General features: G+C 37.0%; 2 protein-coding genes across 4 annotated transcripts; both read left to right on the plus strand.

Annotated features, from left to right (window-relative positions):
- The first annotated feature begins 159 nt into the window (after nt 1–159).
- Nucleotides 160–1,194, plus strand: fabp7b (fatty acid binding protein 7, brain, b). The gene is made up of 4 exons (XM_057352846.1): nt 160–326; nt 479–651; nt 755–856; nt 941–1,194. Exons 1-4 carry the CDS (start codon nt 254–256, stop codon nt 989–991), a joined length of 399 nt encoding a protein of 132 aa, XP_057208829.1. The 5' UTR covers nt 160–253; the 3' UTR covers nt 992–1,194.
- A 975-nt stretch (nt 1,195–2,169) lies between these two features.
- On the plus strand, nt 2,170–16,635 carry smpdl3a (sphingomyelin phosphodiesterase acid like 3A). Of its 3 annotated transcripts, XR_008964407.1 has the most exons (9): nt 2,170–2,324; nt 2,848–3,061; nt 3,335–3,479; nt 3,562–3,658; nt 4,170–4,333; nt 4,488–4,668; nt 5,186–5,310; nt 13,312–13,439; nt 16,526–16,635. XR_008964407.1 is itself a non-coding variant. In XM_057352744.1 (8 exons), the coding sequence occupies exons 1-8, from the start codon at nt 2,234–2,236 to the stop codon at nt 13,363–13,365; spliced, it is 1,071 nt and encodes a 356-aa protein (XP_057208727.1). In that variant the 5' UTR covers nt 2,170–2,233; the 3' UTR covers nt 13,366–13,892. The 3 variants fall into 3 exon arrangements, 2 of the variants coding, with proteins under 2 accessions (XP_057208727.1, XP_057208726.1); XM_057352744.1 differs by lacking the exon at nt 16,526–16,635 and having other exon boundaries at nt 13,312–13,892; XM_057352743.1 differs by lacking the exons at nt 13,312–13,439; nt 16,526–16,635 and adding an exon at nt 5,663–8,711.
- Nucleotides 16,636–17,265: the final 630 nt, after the last annotated feature.

Here is a 17,265-nt window from a genome sequence, read left to right on the forward strand (position 1 = left end):
ATACAATTGTATGTTTACATTAGTTTATCTAATACTTATATACAATCTGTCATTGAGCACATTTTAGAAACTCAAAAGCCAGTCAAATGTAGCTTTCAGCCCATGTGAATTATGACTCCTCCCACTCTGGTTTAATCATTTATGCAGTTGAAAAAACTATTTAAGATCCATTGCTAAGAGAAAATGCGGTTGCTTTAAGAGAGAAATACTATACTTTTGTTTACTGAACTTAAAGTAGCTTCATTTTCTCAAAATGGTTGAAGCATTCTGTGGCACATGGAAACTAGTCAGCAGTGACAACTTTGATGAGTACCTGAAAGCTATAGGTAAGTTTATTATTATTCAAAATAATAAAAGCGTTAAATAACAATGATTATTATCATTGCTAAGTATTTCATCAGCAGTAATAAAAAAGGAAAAGAAGAATGATTTGTATTTGGTTTCAGGAAAAGTTTTGATGCATGTGATTCTTTTAAAGGTGTTGGGTTTGCAATAAGACAAGCTGCAGGTGCGCTTAAACCCACACTCATCATCTCAAAACAAGGGGACAAAGTGATCTGTAAAACACAGAGTACTTTCAAGAACTCTGAGATCTCCTTTAGACTGGGCGAAGAGTTTGATGAGACCACTGCAGATGGCAGGCAATGTAAGGTAAGGTTTGGGGATCTGTTGGGAACGGTGCATTCCCATTTCACATACATAACAATAAAGAGATGCGCTCTGTCTGAAGCTCTCATGCGTTACTTTTCATCAGTCCACTGTGGTTATGGATGGCGACCGATTTGTGCAAGTGCAGAAGTGGAATGGCAAAGAAGCCACCTATGCCCGAGAGATGAAGGATGGAAAGATGGTTGCAGTGAGTATCTATTATTTTTAGTTGTTTTAAGTGATTTTAGACTTATTTGACACCTGTAATTATATCGTTTTTTACTTTCTCTAGAAACTCACCTATGAGGGTGTGGTGGCTGTGAGAAGCTATGAGAAAGCATAAGTCTGAACACCTTGACAGGGTGTGTTCCTCTTCACTGGGCAGCAACAGATGCAATGCGCTTTAATATTTGATGTAAGACGAATCTTGCACTCCGTTAGACCAAATCTATCACAGCACGGACATATTTGGATCGTTTTTTAAATTAGCCTACTTGTCATTATGGCTCATTTGGGAGCATGTAAATCTGTTTAATAAACAACCAAGCAAAGAAATGCATTGTGTGTTCATTTAATAGATTAATTGTTAAGATGAACTCACAGTAACATATGTTTCACTAATAGATTTGAGCTTTGTAATTGTTTCAGTGTTTAATTTAATGGCTGGTTCCATTGTGACCACCTATATGCCCCACTTTCGATCAATATGTGGGAGTAAAAAAAGAAACCCCCCCAAAAAACATAAATAAATAAACAGACTCTAAGAAATACCTTAGAACAGTAGTTCTCAAACTGGGGGCCGTGGCCCCTGGGGGGGCCCGAGATGGATCCAGGGGGGCCACAGATTTTGTGGCATTTTATGAAATATAGAAATTGATCATAGATTTTATGCAATCAAACATCAGAAAAATAAGACCACCAGACAAAAGAATTGATGTTTCAGCATTGTATAACCGAATATGTTTTTGTTTAAATTGTTTAAAGTCTTTATTTGGGGGGCTGCAAAGCGATGCACTCTACACAAAGGGGGCCTTACAACAAAAAAGTTTGAGAACCACTGCCTTAGAACAATAGAACCCCATCATAGACAGTCTGATTAATTTAATGGTTATAGTGGGAATTGTGTTGGTTTTGATAGTTAATGGTCTCTGTGGGTCTCTACTGGTATTTGGTTGAGTTGTTTTAATGGGACATTATCTGGCAGATGTGAACCAATAGAACACTATTACATCCTACTAAAATAAGACCCAAAACACACAACATAAAGTACTGGTTGTATTGGTTTAACTGGTAAATTACACCTGATTTATAATGGTGTGGTGGCATTTGTAAAAGAACCCTTTAGAATTTGTATTGTTTTTTTCCACCAGCGTGTTCACTTACTGAAGTGAAAAATGGTCCAATATGTGCTAGATATACAAACGAAACATTAAAATGTATTAAATCGTGCATTGATGAGGCTTTATATTTGTATAATATACAATCTGTGCGCGTCACCGCAGCAGGTCACGTGAGCGCGGCTGTTTTTCCTGTTTTATACGAGTGAGGTTGAATAACACAAACAGAAAGCCACGAAGCTTTCAACATGGTTTTACTCGGTACGTTGGGTTTGTTCGGTGTGTTGTACCTGCAGGTTTCAGCTGCGCCTGTGAACGAGATGAAACACCTGCGACAGTGTAAGTGTTACAGATCAGCTGGTGCAGGTGGAGCGTGTGTCGGCTTGTGTTCGTGGGTCTGCCCTGCTGCACCCTGACACTTTGTTTGCATTGGCATTTGCATTTTCTGTTGCTGTAATGGTGGTTTAGTTGTGGAGCTCACGGAGTTTCTTATGTATTTACAATAAATCAGTGTCGCACGTGTCCATTGTAAACTTAGTCTAAAGTAAATATGTTCTGTAAAGACCCTGGCTGCGTCTTTTATTAAAAGAATTCATAATATTCATGACTTTACCCCATTTTATGATCATAAAATCCAGTTTCATAATTCACTTTGTGTATGAGAGGAGCTCTATTAAAGGGACAGTTCACCCAAAAATGATAATTAGTGATGCATCGAAAACTATCCCTTTAATACTCCTACCTTGTCTTGTCTTGTTAACTTGTTTCCACTGTGAATAATGTTGCATTACTTGTGTTGCTTTAGTTCATGGGATATTTTATATGTCTGTTGAATTTTTACCTTCATCATTGTAAATCCCAGGTAAATTCTGGCATATCTCAGACTTGCACTTGGATCCGACCTATCATGTCACAGAAGACCACACCAAGGTGTGCTTTTCTTCCAAGGGCGTTCCTGCGTTGGACCCTGGAGAGTTTGGAGATTTCTTGTGTGATTCCCCATACCAACTTATTCTTTCGGCATTAGATTATATGAAACACGCGGACATACAACCCGAGTTCATTATCTGGACAGGGTAGGATAATACAATACAACACAAATATAAATATCTTATGGGTCTATTTTCTTTGCATTCACGTGATTTCTGTTTGATATTTTAGTATTTCAATGCAAAATGTGTTATTTCTGCATCACTAGTGCTATTAATGTCAATAATAAATATTTAATTTAGCATTGGGTAAGTAGCACAAAGGTCATGGGTTCGAGGGAACGCAAATACTGAAAAAAGACACTTCGGATAAAGCATCTGCCAAATGTATAAATGGAAATATTATGTTCTCTTCTGCAGAGACAGCCCTCCACATGTCCCCAAAGAGAAGTTGTCTACCGATGTAGTCATCAATGTTATTGCCAATATGACTCACACCATACGACAGTACTTCCCCAACTTGTCGGTTTACCCTGCCCTGGGCAACCACGACTACTGGCCACAGGTATAAATGACCACAGGATACCAGCTAGTTGTCTTTTAAGCCTTCTTGTCACCTTTTTCCCTAAAAGCATCATTATTTTCAGGATCAGTTACCAACATCTGAAAATAAGATTTATGATGCAGTAGCCAAGCTCTGGTCCCCTTGGTTAAGCCCAGCAGCTGTGCCTACTTTGCAAAGAGGTACATACAAAAAAAATGTATACCTTATACATACTGTACTGTATATAGACATTTAAAGGTTATGCTACTATATATAGATCAAACCTAAGTTTGCTTGTCTCCTAAACTGGTCAGGCGGGTCTATTAAATAGTTTAAGATGTGTTTTGGACTTTTTACAAAACTGACCAGGTAAGCATGGATAGTCAATCAAAAAAAAAACTTGAATCTTTCCTCACCCTAATGTCATTCTAAACCTGTCTGTTCCTGTCATCCTTCAGCAGAAACACAAAAGATATTTTGAAGAACGTTGGTAACCAGGCAAACATTGCCTCCCATCGACTTCCATTGTGTGGACACAAAACCACCGAGACATTTCTCAAAATATCTTCTTTTGTTTTCTGCACAAAAGAGTCATGTACAGATTTTACACAACATGAGGGTGAACAAATGATAAACTATCCCTTTAAGAATTTTTAAACTGGTTAAAATAATTAATTTTGTTCTTTTTACATCATGTGTGTGTGTGTTAAGGTGGCTTTTACTCCCATGTGATCAAACCCGGTCTACGTCTGGTGAGTCTGAACACAAACCTGTACTACAGTCCTAATAAAGTGACCGTGAATGTGAGTGACCCCACCGGGCAGTTTCAATGGCTGCAGGAAACGCTGGAATTGTCGAGGCAGAACCTTGAGAAAGTGAGACCTGAGAGGAATTTTAATGCATCACAGGGTGCCATTTAATATTAGACTGTAAATTAACAGATGCATAGTAGTACGGCCGTGTAAGTGATGTCAGCGTTTATGTGAGGTGACATGGGAGTGTAATTTATCTCTCTTCTCTTCCTCTGAGGTCTACGTAATTGCGCACGTCCCGATTGGTTACCTTCCTTTCGCCACAAATACGACAGCCATCCGAGAAAACCACAACGAACGACTAGTGAAGATATTTCGCAGCTACAGTGACGTCATTCAGGGTCAATTTTACGGCCACACTCATCGAGACAGCATAATGGTTCTGCTGGATCAGCAAGGTAACAACTGTTTGACCCGAGTGCATTTTTAAGAGAATATACTTAAAGGTGCAATGTGTGATTTTTTGGAGGATCTACTGACAGAAATGCAGTATAATACACGTAACTATGTGTTCAGACGTGTATAAAGACCTTACATAATGAAGCGTTATGCTTTTATTACCTTAGAATGAGCTATTTCTATCTACATACACCGCGGGGTCCCCTTACTTGGAATTTGGCTTGTTGTTTGTACGGTAGCCCTAAACGGACAAACTGCTCTACAGATTGTGTTTTGTAAATACGTTATCTCCTTCGCGAAGAAGCAAAAACTTGACGACATCGTAGTTATTCTTCAGCCACCGTAGTGCTTCGAAAGGGAGGAGGAGGGGTGGAGTGAGCCATTGGTTGAAATTCACAACCTCACCACTAGATGCCACTAAATTTCATACACTGGTCACTATACCTTGTTTTTCCCTGAAGATTGCATGTCATAATGAATGTAAAAGTTAATTCATATATTTAACGTTTATTCAAGGGGAACCTGTGAACTCTATATTTGTCACATCTGCTGTTACACCTATCAAAAGTCTGTTAGAGCCGTATTCAAACAACCCTGCTGTCCGTGCGTATCTGTACAACCCACAGGATTATGGTTTACTGGTAAGTGTCCACTTTGTTTTACTGCTAGCATATTTATTTAAGAATCACAAGTACTAATAATATCCAACGTGTGTCTTCTGAATAAATATTGTATTGAATTGTTTGAAGCTATATGTTGTATTGAGTTGTTTAAAGATAAATGTTCAGCTTCATTCTTATAGATTAGAAAACAGGACTTTGTTTAAAAGGTCATTACCACACCACACCACGTCTCTTTCTCTTCCTAAAACACTTTCTGAAAATGATTAATCCTGGTGTCAGTTCTTATGACAGGGTGTGTTTAAGTCTAAGTGTCATCTGCCTCTTTCCTCGCATCACTTCTGATAAAACCCCTGTGTCTTATCATCTAAAGGATATTTGGCAGTTCTATTTAAATCTCACAGAAGCCAACATGGAGAAAAGGTCAGAGTGGAAGCTGGAATACACCATGACCGAAGCGTTTGATATCGAAGACATTCAGCCCCGCAGCTTGCATGAACTTGCCCTTAGGTTAGCGCAGCCACAGAGCAAGACCTTTGTGAAGTATTTTAACCATTTCATGGTGAGTTATGACCTGAGAATCAAATGTGAGGGGTACTGCCAGACGGCTCAGGTTTGTTCTGTGCAGTTTCTGGATAAGGAGTCGTACTCAAAGTGTATTGTGAAAGCAGGCGGACATAATGCGTAAGTGGATTGAACTAAAGAATTGAAACTCATTATTTGCAATTGCAGCGGTGTTTCCCATAAGATTCTCATTTCCGTACACACAGTATTTTGTTTAGTGTAGTACAAAAATTGGAATTGCCATTTTTTAAACCACAGTTTTTATTGACTTTTTGGAAGGTTGTTAACAGACATACAACATTACAATAATAATAATACAGAGTTGCATATATTTCTACCGGCATATTTTCACTATAAAAGAAAAATAGAGTACAGAATAAAACGATTGAAATATTTTTTTATATTTTTAATCAGCATAAATAATTTGTGTTTTTTTACTTTTTATTATTGCATTACTTTAAAAGTGTATTTTCTTTTTCTTGATTTTGGTGTGATGTATGACTTCTTGACAGGTTTTAATCCGATTTATATATAAAATAATGATTCAAGTGCACTTTACAAATCTCGATGTCTTTAAATGATTGTAATACATTTTTATATAAGTACTGTTTTAAATCTGTAGTTGCTTAAGTAATTGAAAAAAAAAAGATAATTTTAGTGTTCTGTTTAGTAAGTCTGCTGCTAAAAATTAAAAAAAGATAAAAATGCTTCGATTTAACTGGACCAGTTAACTGTGAAGTTACAACCTTCTTTGCACAATAAAGTATTAAAAGTTTACTATGTTGTTCGTTATATAACATAATATTTCACTATACACTGAAAAAACCCAACTAGTTGGATTTACTTATTTTTTGTGTTCATTTACTTAATTTCCTTAAGTAAATGCAAAAACTTAGGTAAAAAAAGTAAATCCTACTAGTTTTTTTTGTGTACTACACCAGCTGTATGGCCACCTGCTAAAAACACCAAGCATAACCTACTCCAAACTGCATCCTTTCAGAAGCACTAGTTAGGGAGTCAGCTATCCTCTGTCTCTGTACCCCGCTCTGAGGCCGCGACCCCTCACAGATCTACTGTCTGCCCGGTGCCTCCACTGAGAGCTTATGAAATGTTCCCTCTTTCATTTGTCTGGACTTCTAGCCTATGTGATCATTGGCATTTAAGTGCTACACTGTCTTTGATGACTCACAATAGTTTGTGGGAAGGATCGAGGAGATGAAAAAGCATCGACACGGGGATTAAAAGGGGCACCGTGGTAACTCTAGCAAGTTGCTTCAACGACAGGCTTGGATGCTCTAATGAACGTGAATCAGTGCTTTGCCAATCGAGTTCCCCGTAGAGACTCATCTGTAACTGGGACGGGTCAATATTTGCCCGGCGCTTGAGGAAGGATGGTTTTGTCCAACACGGGCCAGGCGGGGCTGGTGCTGAGCTGGGCCAAAGTTTGACAGATGCATAAATCTGGAAGAGTTTTGTGTCCCTTTTTGGGTTGGCGAATGGAAGAAGTTGCTCTTGCTTGCAGTGCACAGACCGGTCGTAAACGAAAACTCAAATGACAATTTTTTTGCTGAAATGAAAATATTAGAAATGTAATACATTAATTCATGTTCACTTCTTATAAATTTACCAATGGAAACCATTGCAGAATCCGTTCCATGCCTGCGAGTGTCAAACATCCATTTCTGTAAAGATGTGAAGGCGTATAATCGTAACAAATTACCCGCTGGCCGATTAGCTAGTTATTGCTGTCACATATATTCAGCAGGGCTGGCAGTCCGATGTCTACTTTAAGAGTTAAAGAGCTGTAACAGGGAAGGTCAATGCTAGAATCGGGCACGGGTCAGCTCAGAACTGATTACAGGGCCTCATTACGCCCGACTAAACCCTGATCAGAGTCAAAGCATTGCTTTGATGAACCTGCTTAACCTACTGCACTTTTTAAGATGTGGATTACTGTGATGATTGTGTAACCATGGCAGCCCCCGGAGATTTTGCATTCGTGGAATATGCTGGTTAATTTTATGAGCGGCATGAACGTTCTTTGAAAAACGAGGATTACTGCTCGATTAGGTTTAGAAATTGTGAACTCAATGAACGCAAACATTTATCAAACAATCAAATCCAGATTATTTCCTTATGCAATCCACATTCATTTTACATCGCCATACTCTTAATGTATTTTAACAATTGTTTTATTTGTTTCTGTTTTATTTCTCCTATAATACCATCATTTATGTCACCGACTTTTGTTGTGAACTATTAGAATTTGCATGTAAGCATTAGCATGCAGCTTCATAACACTTCATTATCCTTTTTAATTACTTTTGAGTTTAAATTAATAGCGTAATTAAAATTTATTAGCCTATTACTAAACTTTTAAGCTCCATTTAAAGACTGATGTGTCAGCTTTAGCTGTATATTACGTGGCGTTTTTTCTTTAAAAGTCAAATGTGACTTTTGCCCAAGAGGGTTGTGATCAATTTAAGCTGAACACACTGAAAATGCAATGTCATCTGGGAACCTTTGGCACCCTTTTTATGTGTATACAAACCAATACCAATATTTATTTTGCATACCAGGGCAGAATGTAAATAGTGATGCACCTGTACGGAACTATCAGCATTGGTGTTGAGAAGAAACTCATTCACTATGTAAATAAATGTCACTCAATCATTCAAACGTTACCCAGAATGTTGTACATGCCATTTAGCATCTTTTTTTCTTCTATTTTTTAACCTCATTTTTTATTTTGTTCTAATTTAATCCAACATTTTCTTCCACACAAATAAATTCTCTCTACAGTGATTTACAAGTGATTTGCTTAATGATTCGACAAATTATTAATGAAACCCATGCAGTGCAAAACAGTTATTCATTTGGAGATCACTGCTCATTTGCAATTAAAATCTTAAAATACTTTTCTAAGGCCATTGTCCTGTTCTTCCCCTTAACTGTGTTCTATTAGACGTCTGGAAGCAATTCGATTTCACTGTACAGTACAATTAAATTAGGACAGAGAGGCAACTAGTACTAAGTCCCGCAGCAGTCTTTATTTATTTATAGAAGCCTTCTGTTTTTATATATTTCATCAATATTATGTTGAAAGTGTGAAAGAAGAACTTTTACTGAGAATTAGCTGGGGCGTGTTAATATCATGCTTAAATTCTCGTCTGCAGTCTTCAATTAGAATTTCACACTATACGTTCATTGAAATGCAAATGACCCGGACTGCCCTTTTAACATCCCTATATATGCGACTGATCCACTACTGCAGTTTGCACAGTAGTATAGAAACTCTACAATATACGTACGGCATGTAATATGATTTGGAGTAAAGATTAAAGCTTAAATGTGCACTTTTTTTTGCACATTGTACAGAAATTAAATTGTAAATGGAAAGTGGCTGTCAAAGCAAAATGTCGTATAGCCTACTAAAGCTACTATGCTCACGATTTGTGTATTGAAATCTGTGTGATGAAATGAATTGTAATTCCCATTGACTGGATTTAGAAATCACAAATTTCCTATAAACACATTCAGATCTGATTTTGCATGTACAATACTAGGAAAATTCTTTAAAGTCGGCATGAAACGGAAGTAGCGATTGTTTTTTCTTCCGTGACGTATATCTGAAAAAACTTCTGAAATGAGAAAAAAATGTAGGGCGGGACTTGATTTCGTTCATCCAGTATTGATTGGATTGTTAAAAATTGGGTGTTGCCAACAAAATGGAGTCAGATTTGTAATTAGGGTTGGGAATCGTTTCAATTTTATCGATTCCGATTCCAATTCTGATTCTGCTTATCGATTTCGATTCTTATCGAGTCCCAGTTTCGATTCCACAGTTGAAGTAAAACATTTAGATATCAACCTGTATGGTCATTTAGCCTGCTTATTGACTTGTTTGCAAAATATATATATATATTTATGAGCACCGTTTTGTGTATATTTACACATAGAAACACACCTTTTCTGATTTATTACAATTTGTATTATCATAGTTGAACTACATCATGGTTAAACTGCAGTTACTATAATGCAACTGCTTAATTTGTGATTCCTGTGCTTTAATGCAAATTCTATAGCTAAACTATGCTTACTATAGTAAAAAATATCGATAACTTTCATAAGGGCTTTTATTGAGATATCTCAGCAGATACTTTTTGAAAATATGCACACAGGAATTGATAAGAGGAATTCAAATTTTAATCTCAAGTATCCGATTCCTATTCCTTTCGATTCCGATCCGATTCCTAGCCTTTCGATTCCGATTCCAAATTGGAATTGATTTTCGATTCCCAACCCTATTTGTAATCCAGTTTGCAATCTGTCAGTCATTGCAGCCCCGCCCTCGCGCCATTCCTCATGAAGGGGAGTGAAGCAAGGTCGTTTTGAGGGGGGGAGGTTAAAGTTTTTGATTAAAGATTACAAGTGCAAATTAATTTTTAAAAAATAATGATGTGCACGGATCAATAACTTATAATGAATATTGCAACACTGTGTAAATCAATTTGAATTGTGATTTTTAATTTCATGCCGACTTTAATGGTTGTCTTTCGTGGTTGGGTATCAAAAGCACTGCGTGATTTCTCTTGTGGCGTCAGAACGTGACTTGTGGCATTTTTGATTATGTAAACCCTGCAAAGTATGACAAAAATCACTTCCTCTTCTTTTTTCAGTTCTTTGTTGTTTTTGTCGAGTGCAATGCAGAAGTTTGCGTTCAGAAACTGTCTAATCGCTCGACATATTCTGACCCCAGATCAGTGACTGTTAAAATATATGTACAGGGAAAAGTTTAATCTGAGAACTGAGGAACAGTTCTCTTTGGGAAGTTTTAGTGTAGCTTCTCTTTCTGTGACGTTTCATCTAGGCCATTAAAAAGGCATATACATGCTTTGTTGGCAGCATTGTGTTATTTTTGGAGTGATACTATGGTTGTGATGAATCCAGAACTGGGGTTGGGTTAGAGTCCATTTAGATTATGCAAACGTTTCGAAACGACAGGCAGAGACATAATGAAGTCAGGCAAAGTTAAAAACGCACAGAAGCAGGCAATAAGCAAACAAATCCAAACAAGGGGAATAATTGAATAAATAGGCAAACGGTCCATGCACAAGAAAACAGACAGTGGCTATAGAAAAACACTTAATAAGGCAGTGAAAACTGGCAATACTTGTTCCCTTAAGCACATGGCTTAGAAAGCTACAAACTCAGGTGACAGCTCCCCCTGGTGGAGGCATGAACTGTTTTATGGGCTGAGGGGTTAAAGTGTTTCAATAATCGTATTATTCTGTTACAGTATACAGTATGCATACACACCCTCACTTTAGTCGTGATATCAGGGTGAGATGATGCTTGTGCCAGTCATTTGAAAGACTTTTGTTTTTAATGGTAGAAATGTTTCTGGGTAAAGAACTGAACATTTTATAAGACCTTGGGTTTCTGCCCGGACAACTCAATACAATGCGTTACAAAGAAAGCCTGCAGAAAAGTGAACTGATAAATTATTAAGTGTTGACTCAGAATTTCAAAAGGGGAGAAGTGTCTAACAGTAGGCGTAGACTACAGAAGTGTTGAGAATTTCAAATGGCCACAAAAGGTCAGCTTGTGTTAAATGTGCTACAGTTTGTTTTTATAAGAAAAAGCATTGGAAACATTCAGCCGGTATGTGTCAAACAGAAATTGAAAGAAGTGAATCTACCCTGTAAAATATTCAATATTGCCTACCTGGTTTGAAATCACAAAATAGTACAGTTTCACTCCTCAAATGTAACTCCAAAGTCATTTCACTCCTTTAGTATTTCAGTGTTAGTGTTTTATTGCTCAACAACAATGTTTTTATAGAAACATCAGCTCATCAGATGACATACGGAGTCAATAAAGTAAAAAGTCATAAGGTTATAAAACATTATGGCCCAGTTTCACAGACACGGTTTAGTTTAAGCCAGGACTATGCCTTAGTCGAATTAAGATATTTATGTTGCTTTTACAAAAATGCCTTAGAAGAATACATTACTGGTGTGCATCTTGAGACAAAGCAATGGCACTAACATATTTTAAGATATTTCTGGGCAAGTTATATTCAGTTATGACAGGTCAAACATTCATTTTAGTCTGGGTCTAGCCTTAAGCCTTGTCTGTGAAACCGGGCCTATCAGTATACATTGGGCCTATTTTTTCCTATAGACTCACACAGTGCAGAGTGTTTCAATACTGCCACCTTCCGGTGAAGAACACTTATTACAATCTTTTTCAGTCTATTCTTTTGCATAGTAAATATGCAATAGATCTGGCGCATCACAATTCTGTTAATAAATATAGCAAGATATTGTAATTGTATCAGTGGTTACAGAGTTTCTTATGGTAAATGTTTAATGTTTTTTGTTTGACTGTTTCAGAACTGTATTAAGAATTCTTTTTTCATTCTATTATTTAATTTTCTAATACTTCAAATTTCAGTTTAAAATTTAATTTAATTAAATGAAGCAGATTACACTCTAAAACATGTTGGGTTTTTCAACCCTATCATTGGGTCAAAGTGGACAAACCCTACTGTTGGGTTAAAAAATATACCGGGTTGTTTTAAACCCATTGTTAATTTAACCCAACTGTTGAGTTTGTCCATATTTGACCCAACGATGGGTTGAAATAACCCATCATTTTAGAGTGTATATTGCTGCTTTAGGTGAACTCTTAAATAAGTTGAATACAAATTTAAGCTTATTAATGAAAAAGCCAATTCTGCGATTCTTTGTTGAACATTCACTGTAAAAAAAAATACATGAGTTATTGCTGTTTTTTAAGTGCAATCAATCGATTTTACATTTTCAAATCTTTTTACATTTTTTCAATTTATCAATATGCGTCTATTCATTTTTATAATTTACAGCAGCAAACCACTGGCCAAAATTTAAAAGGCAGCAAAAAAAGTTTTTTAAGGTGCTTCACTGTATTACACTTATATGATGGGTTCCTTATGGTGACATTTTGTGTACTGTAAAATACCACACAAATATTAAGCCACAAAACCACACATGCGTGCAATAATTAGATGTGACATACTTGTCAACAAATAATAAGCATTTTGGGTACAGACCAGCTTTTTACACTCTATTTATCACAAGTGTGTAATTGAACCCAAGTCTGCCCAGATGTCACTATTAAGAGACATGGCTGATGTCACTGCTAAAAGGCAAGTATCCATCTGGCGTGTAATTTATCATAGATTATGCAAGGTCTCGCTCAGAATATAACCCAGCAAGCATATTAGCCGATGCTGCCAGTGCAGCGCAGGTCATCTGAATTTTGGGCAAAATATCCCAGGGCTTCTTGAACCTCATCCACTTGTTAATGTTATTTTATAGCTGGTGTAATCACATGTTAACTGTTAATTAAAAAAGGTTTCTTATTATTGTGAGGGAGTGATATTGTGGAGTTTTATTTGTTTGTTTGTTACAGAGAGTTTGGTTGGCCAAGGGCATGCCCGCATCCACCATCTGGTCTGCACGATAAGATCTTGGACATTGCCTTGATGTGTAACGTTTAATCGCACCAGTGGTTTTCGTCCATACGCTGTTTTTGAAACGGTAAGAGGTTTCATGTTCTCAAAGCATTTCTTTTATTCAGTAAGTGTGATAGCGTGCATGGCAGAACCTTCAAGAATATCACTTACATCAAAATCTCATCTTGCTTTTAGACTGAAGTAGTTCTTGTTTCTAAACATGCAAACTTCTGGGTTCTTTACTGTGTACTTTATTTCAAATGCAGTTTCACATTTAGTGAACTGTATTGACCTTCCATGTTACAGTGATTACTCGGGAATTAAATTACATTGAACAAATGGGATGGGATTATATCATATATCAATGAGGCTGTTAGAGCCGTATTCGAATGATACACTGATGGATGTAAATATGTGTACACATATGGTTTATGTCAGGATTGACAGAATAGAGAATTGACTTCAATAGATCATATTGAACAAGGAGAATTAAAAATAAATGTTGAAGGCACTTCAAAGAAATGCAAATAACGTATGTGTCCACACAAGAGTTCACCAAATGGTGAAAGATCAGAAATATTAAAATATTCATAATATTACATTGTTTATTTTATATATTGTATATTTGCTCTTTTTCATGAAGAATTATTAATTGTTATTTCACTTGCTAGTGCAGAATACCATTCCCTTAGTGCTAATTTATCATGATTTATTTATCAAAATGTCTTGTGAGGCTAATTTATAACAAATTTCGTAAATTAAGAATCTTGAACAGCTTTGTTTCCAGCATCAAACACATTGCCGGAAACACATTCATACTAAGTGTTTTTGTCTTGTTTTGTAGTACAAATGTCTAAAGATTCTTAAATCAAGATGCACTTTCTTGACAAGAAAAGTGACCTAAGATATTTAGTCTCTTTTTAAGGAGAAAAATACACGAATTAAGTACGTTTATGGTAAAAACAAGCAAAAAAAATCGGCCAATGGGGTGAGAAAATAAACTTGAATTAGGTACTTGAGAAAAAGGTCAAACTAAATTTAAGTTCATTTTTCTCACTCCATTGGCCGATTTTTTTTGCTTGTTTTTACCATAAACGTACTTAATTTGTATATTTTTCCCCTTAAAAAGAGACTAAATATCTTAGGTCACTTTTCTTGTCAAGAAAGTGCATAAACTTTTTTTACCATACACTTGCTTAATTCTTATATTATTTTTCATAAAACAAGACTAAATATCTTAGGTCACTTTTCTTGTCGAGTAATTATATATTGATTTAAGAAGTTTTAGATAGTTTTTTTTACTAAAAACAAGACAAACATGTGTAGTAAGAATGTCAATTTTGGCTATAATACACTGATTGCAAATAGCACTTCTTGTAGGCAGAGGCTCTATACGCTGACTCTGCCTGCCAGTTTTCACGCTTGCAAATTAGCGTCTCCAGTGTCGTAGAGAGTAAAAAATGAAACCATACATTTTGTAGGCTACTTTACACATTGCAATGTTTTCAACTAAAAACCACAGCATATCATGTAAGCTTGTTCTAAAATGTTCACAAAATCTTAATTAATTAACAATAACTATAACTAAGTGCACCCATGGGAGAAGTGTAGGCTAATGCACTACAACAATATTTTTAAGAAGATGACGGCAAAAGAAGACGATGGCAAAATTGCATGTTGTCTATAGCCAAGGTACAGTATTTGTTAAACGGATAATGCCCCCCTTAGCACTCCCAAGAAACATGTCCTGGCGCCGCCCCTGCCCTCTTGTCATTTCAAACCTGTATGACTTTCTTTTTTCTGCAGAACACAAAAAGAAGATATTTTGAAAAATGTTAGTAACAGAACAGCACAGCCCCCCATACACTTCTATTGTAACCAATGCAAGTGAATGGGGGGCTGTTAATCATTTCTTTTGACTATTTGTAAGATTAGATAACCTTTATCTATACAAAAAACACCATCAATTCAGAAAAAGGCCGCAGACCCATTTCAAGTGACAGCTGCTCTTCCGCAACAAAGGTAATTTCGAATGCAAGCAGGTCCGTGCATTAGATTTTTTTAACATCTCCCGGAGTGCTGAATGTAATTATCATCCCTCCATCTAGAGTCCCCTGGGAGCCCTTCCCCCTCCACGCTCAGATGTGACCGGCTCTCGGCCCTTCGGCCCTCCCCCCGCCTGAACATGTGACATTATCCTCACTGTCCCGGCTGTGTGTCCGCACCCACCACCAGCAGCACCAAGCCAGCTGTATGAATTCCATAATCTCCACACAATGTCTGATCCAGGGTGTCTGACACTCCAAACAAAAGTAATATAACATTTCAATGTGAATGTGAATAATGTTACCATTAACCATTAAGAAAGCCTTGTTACTGTGATTGCCATTTTGAAATCATAGCCACAGGATAGACAGAGGTAATAAACCACAGATGGTCTTTGAATGTTTGTAAGTGTGTGTGCATGCTGTTGTGATATGTGGATGTATATGCTCTCTATTTAAAATGTAACCTGTTTGTATTTACAGGTTTCAGTCCGACCAGGTGCTTTACAAAGCCTGTTGTGAATATGCATTTTACCTCCATAGGGAAAACACATCTCTATCACTTTTTTGGGAATAGGTAGTGTCTGTGCACTACAGATTATGACAATTTATTCATCATATGGCTCACAAACCTGTGAATACACAGCCCTGCCTTGTGCTGGAGGGTCAGACCAGAGGACCCTTAGGCCACATCTCTTAAGCACAGTGCCCTCCCATTATAAAAATGAAGAAAATAGGTTTTTCCTTAAAAAAATGTAATAAATTCATAAAATTAATAATGTCTGGAACATCAAAAAATTATGATATAACATTGTCATTATGCCCAAAAAGGTTTTTGTGACACAACATGTGAATAAAATTTGCACATTCTGAAAAAAGCAACGTTTAATTAGTCTCCTCCGAAAGTATATATAATTTATTGTGGAATTTAACCATATTGACAAAATTCCATGTCTATAGTAAGCTTATGGGTTATTGCAGTTTACCAACATAATTTATATTATATAAATTACATTATATTATATTATATTATTAACCATAGGGTAACCATAGCAATCACTATGTGTAAAACGTTAACTAATTCCCACTACAATACTTAAATCGTAGGTTTATTCTTGGTCTTCAGGAGCATACTGAGAGACGACGCTTCTCCCCTCCTCCGCCATGTGATGACGGACGGATCGTTTCACCGGAGCGATGGCTTGAAGTCACTCTCACCAGCAACAAAGCAAAGGCAACAGCAGCGGCACTGACGTACACCATCCAGCACATCACCGGAACCATACGGACGCGTACCGACATCACACCGTCTCCTGCGAACGACTTACAGGATGGAAATCTGGCGCTGAGAGACACTGGGATCTGACGATGCTCGGACTTCAATTCACGGCAACGGTTGAAATGCGCGTTAAATGGATACTTATGACAAGAGATGCTGCAGGGTGCCGCATTGCCTGGCCGCTTGATGAGGATGATAGTATAGAGTAGTGCTTTTATCGGACATGGTCGTTTTTACATGGTTTTTGGGGTGGGCTGGAATGAACGAACGGATTTTAGGGTCGAATTAATGGACAGACGTCATTGAATTCAATGCATCGGATTTTATCACACATACACTCGATTTAAGCCATGCAATCGATGAGCACGACCGGATGAATGTATGCGATATCAGTAATAAACCAATACGATACAGGTAAGGACTTGGTATATGAGGTACCCTATCAGTTTCAAAGCTTATACTCAGGACCATCCAAAAGTCAGGTTTAACGTGAAAGGACTGCGGTGAGAGTGATCTTTTTGATTGACCTCCATCATCATTTCTACTCTATATAGACTAGTACAGAGTATTGCGTATAGTATTGTACA

Source organism: Triplophysa rosa, linkage group LG15 (assembly GCF_024868665.1).
Source record: "Triplophysa rosa linkage group LG15, Trosa_1v2, whole genome shotgun sequence".
Taxonomy (NCBI): domain Eukaryota; kingdom Metazoa; phylum Chordata; class Actinopteri; order Cypriniformes; family Nemacheilidae; genus Triplophysa; species Triplophysa rosa.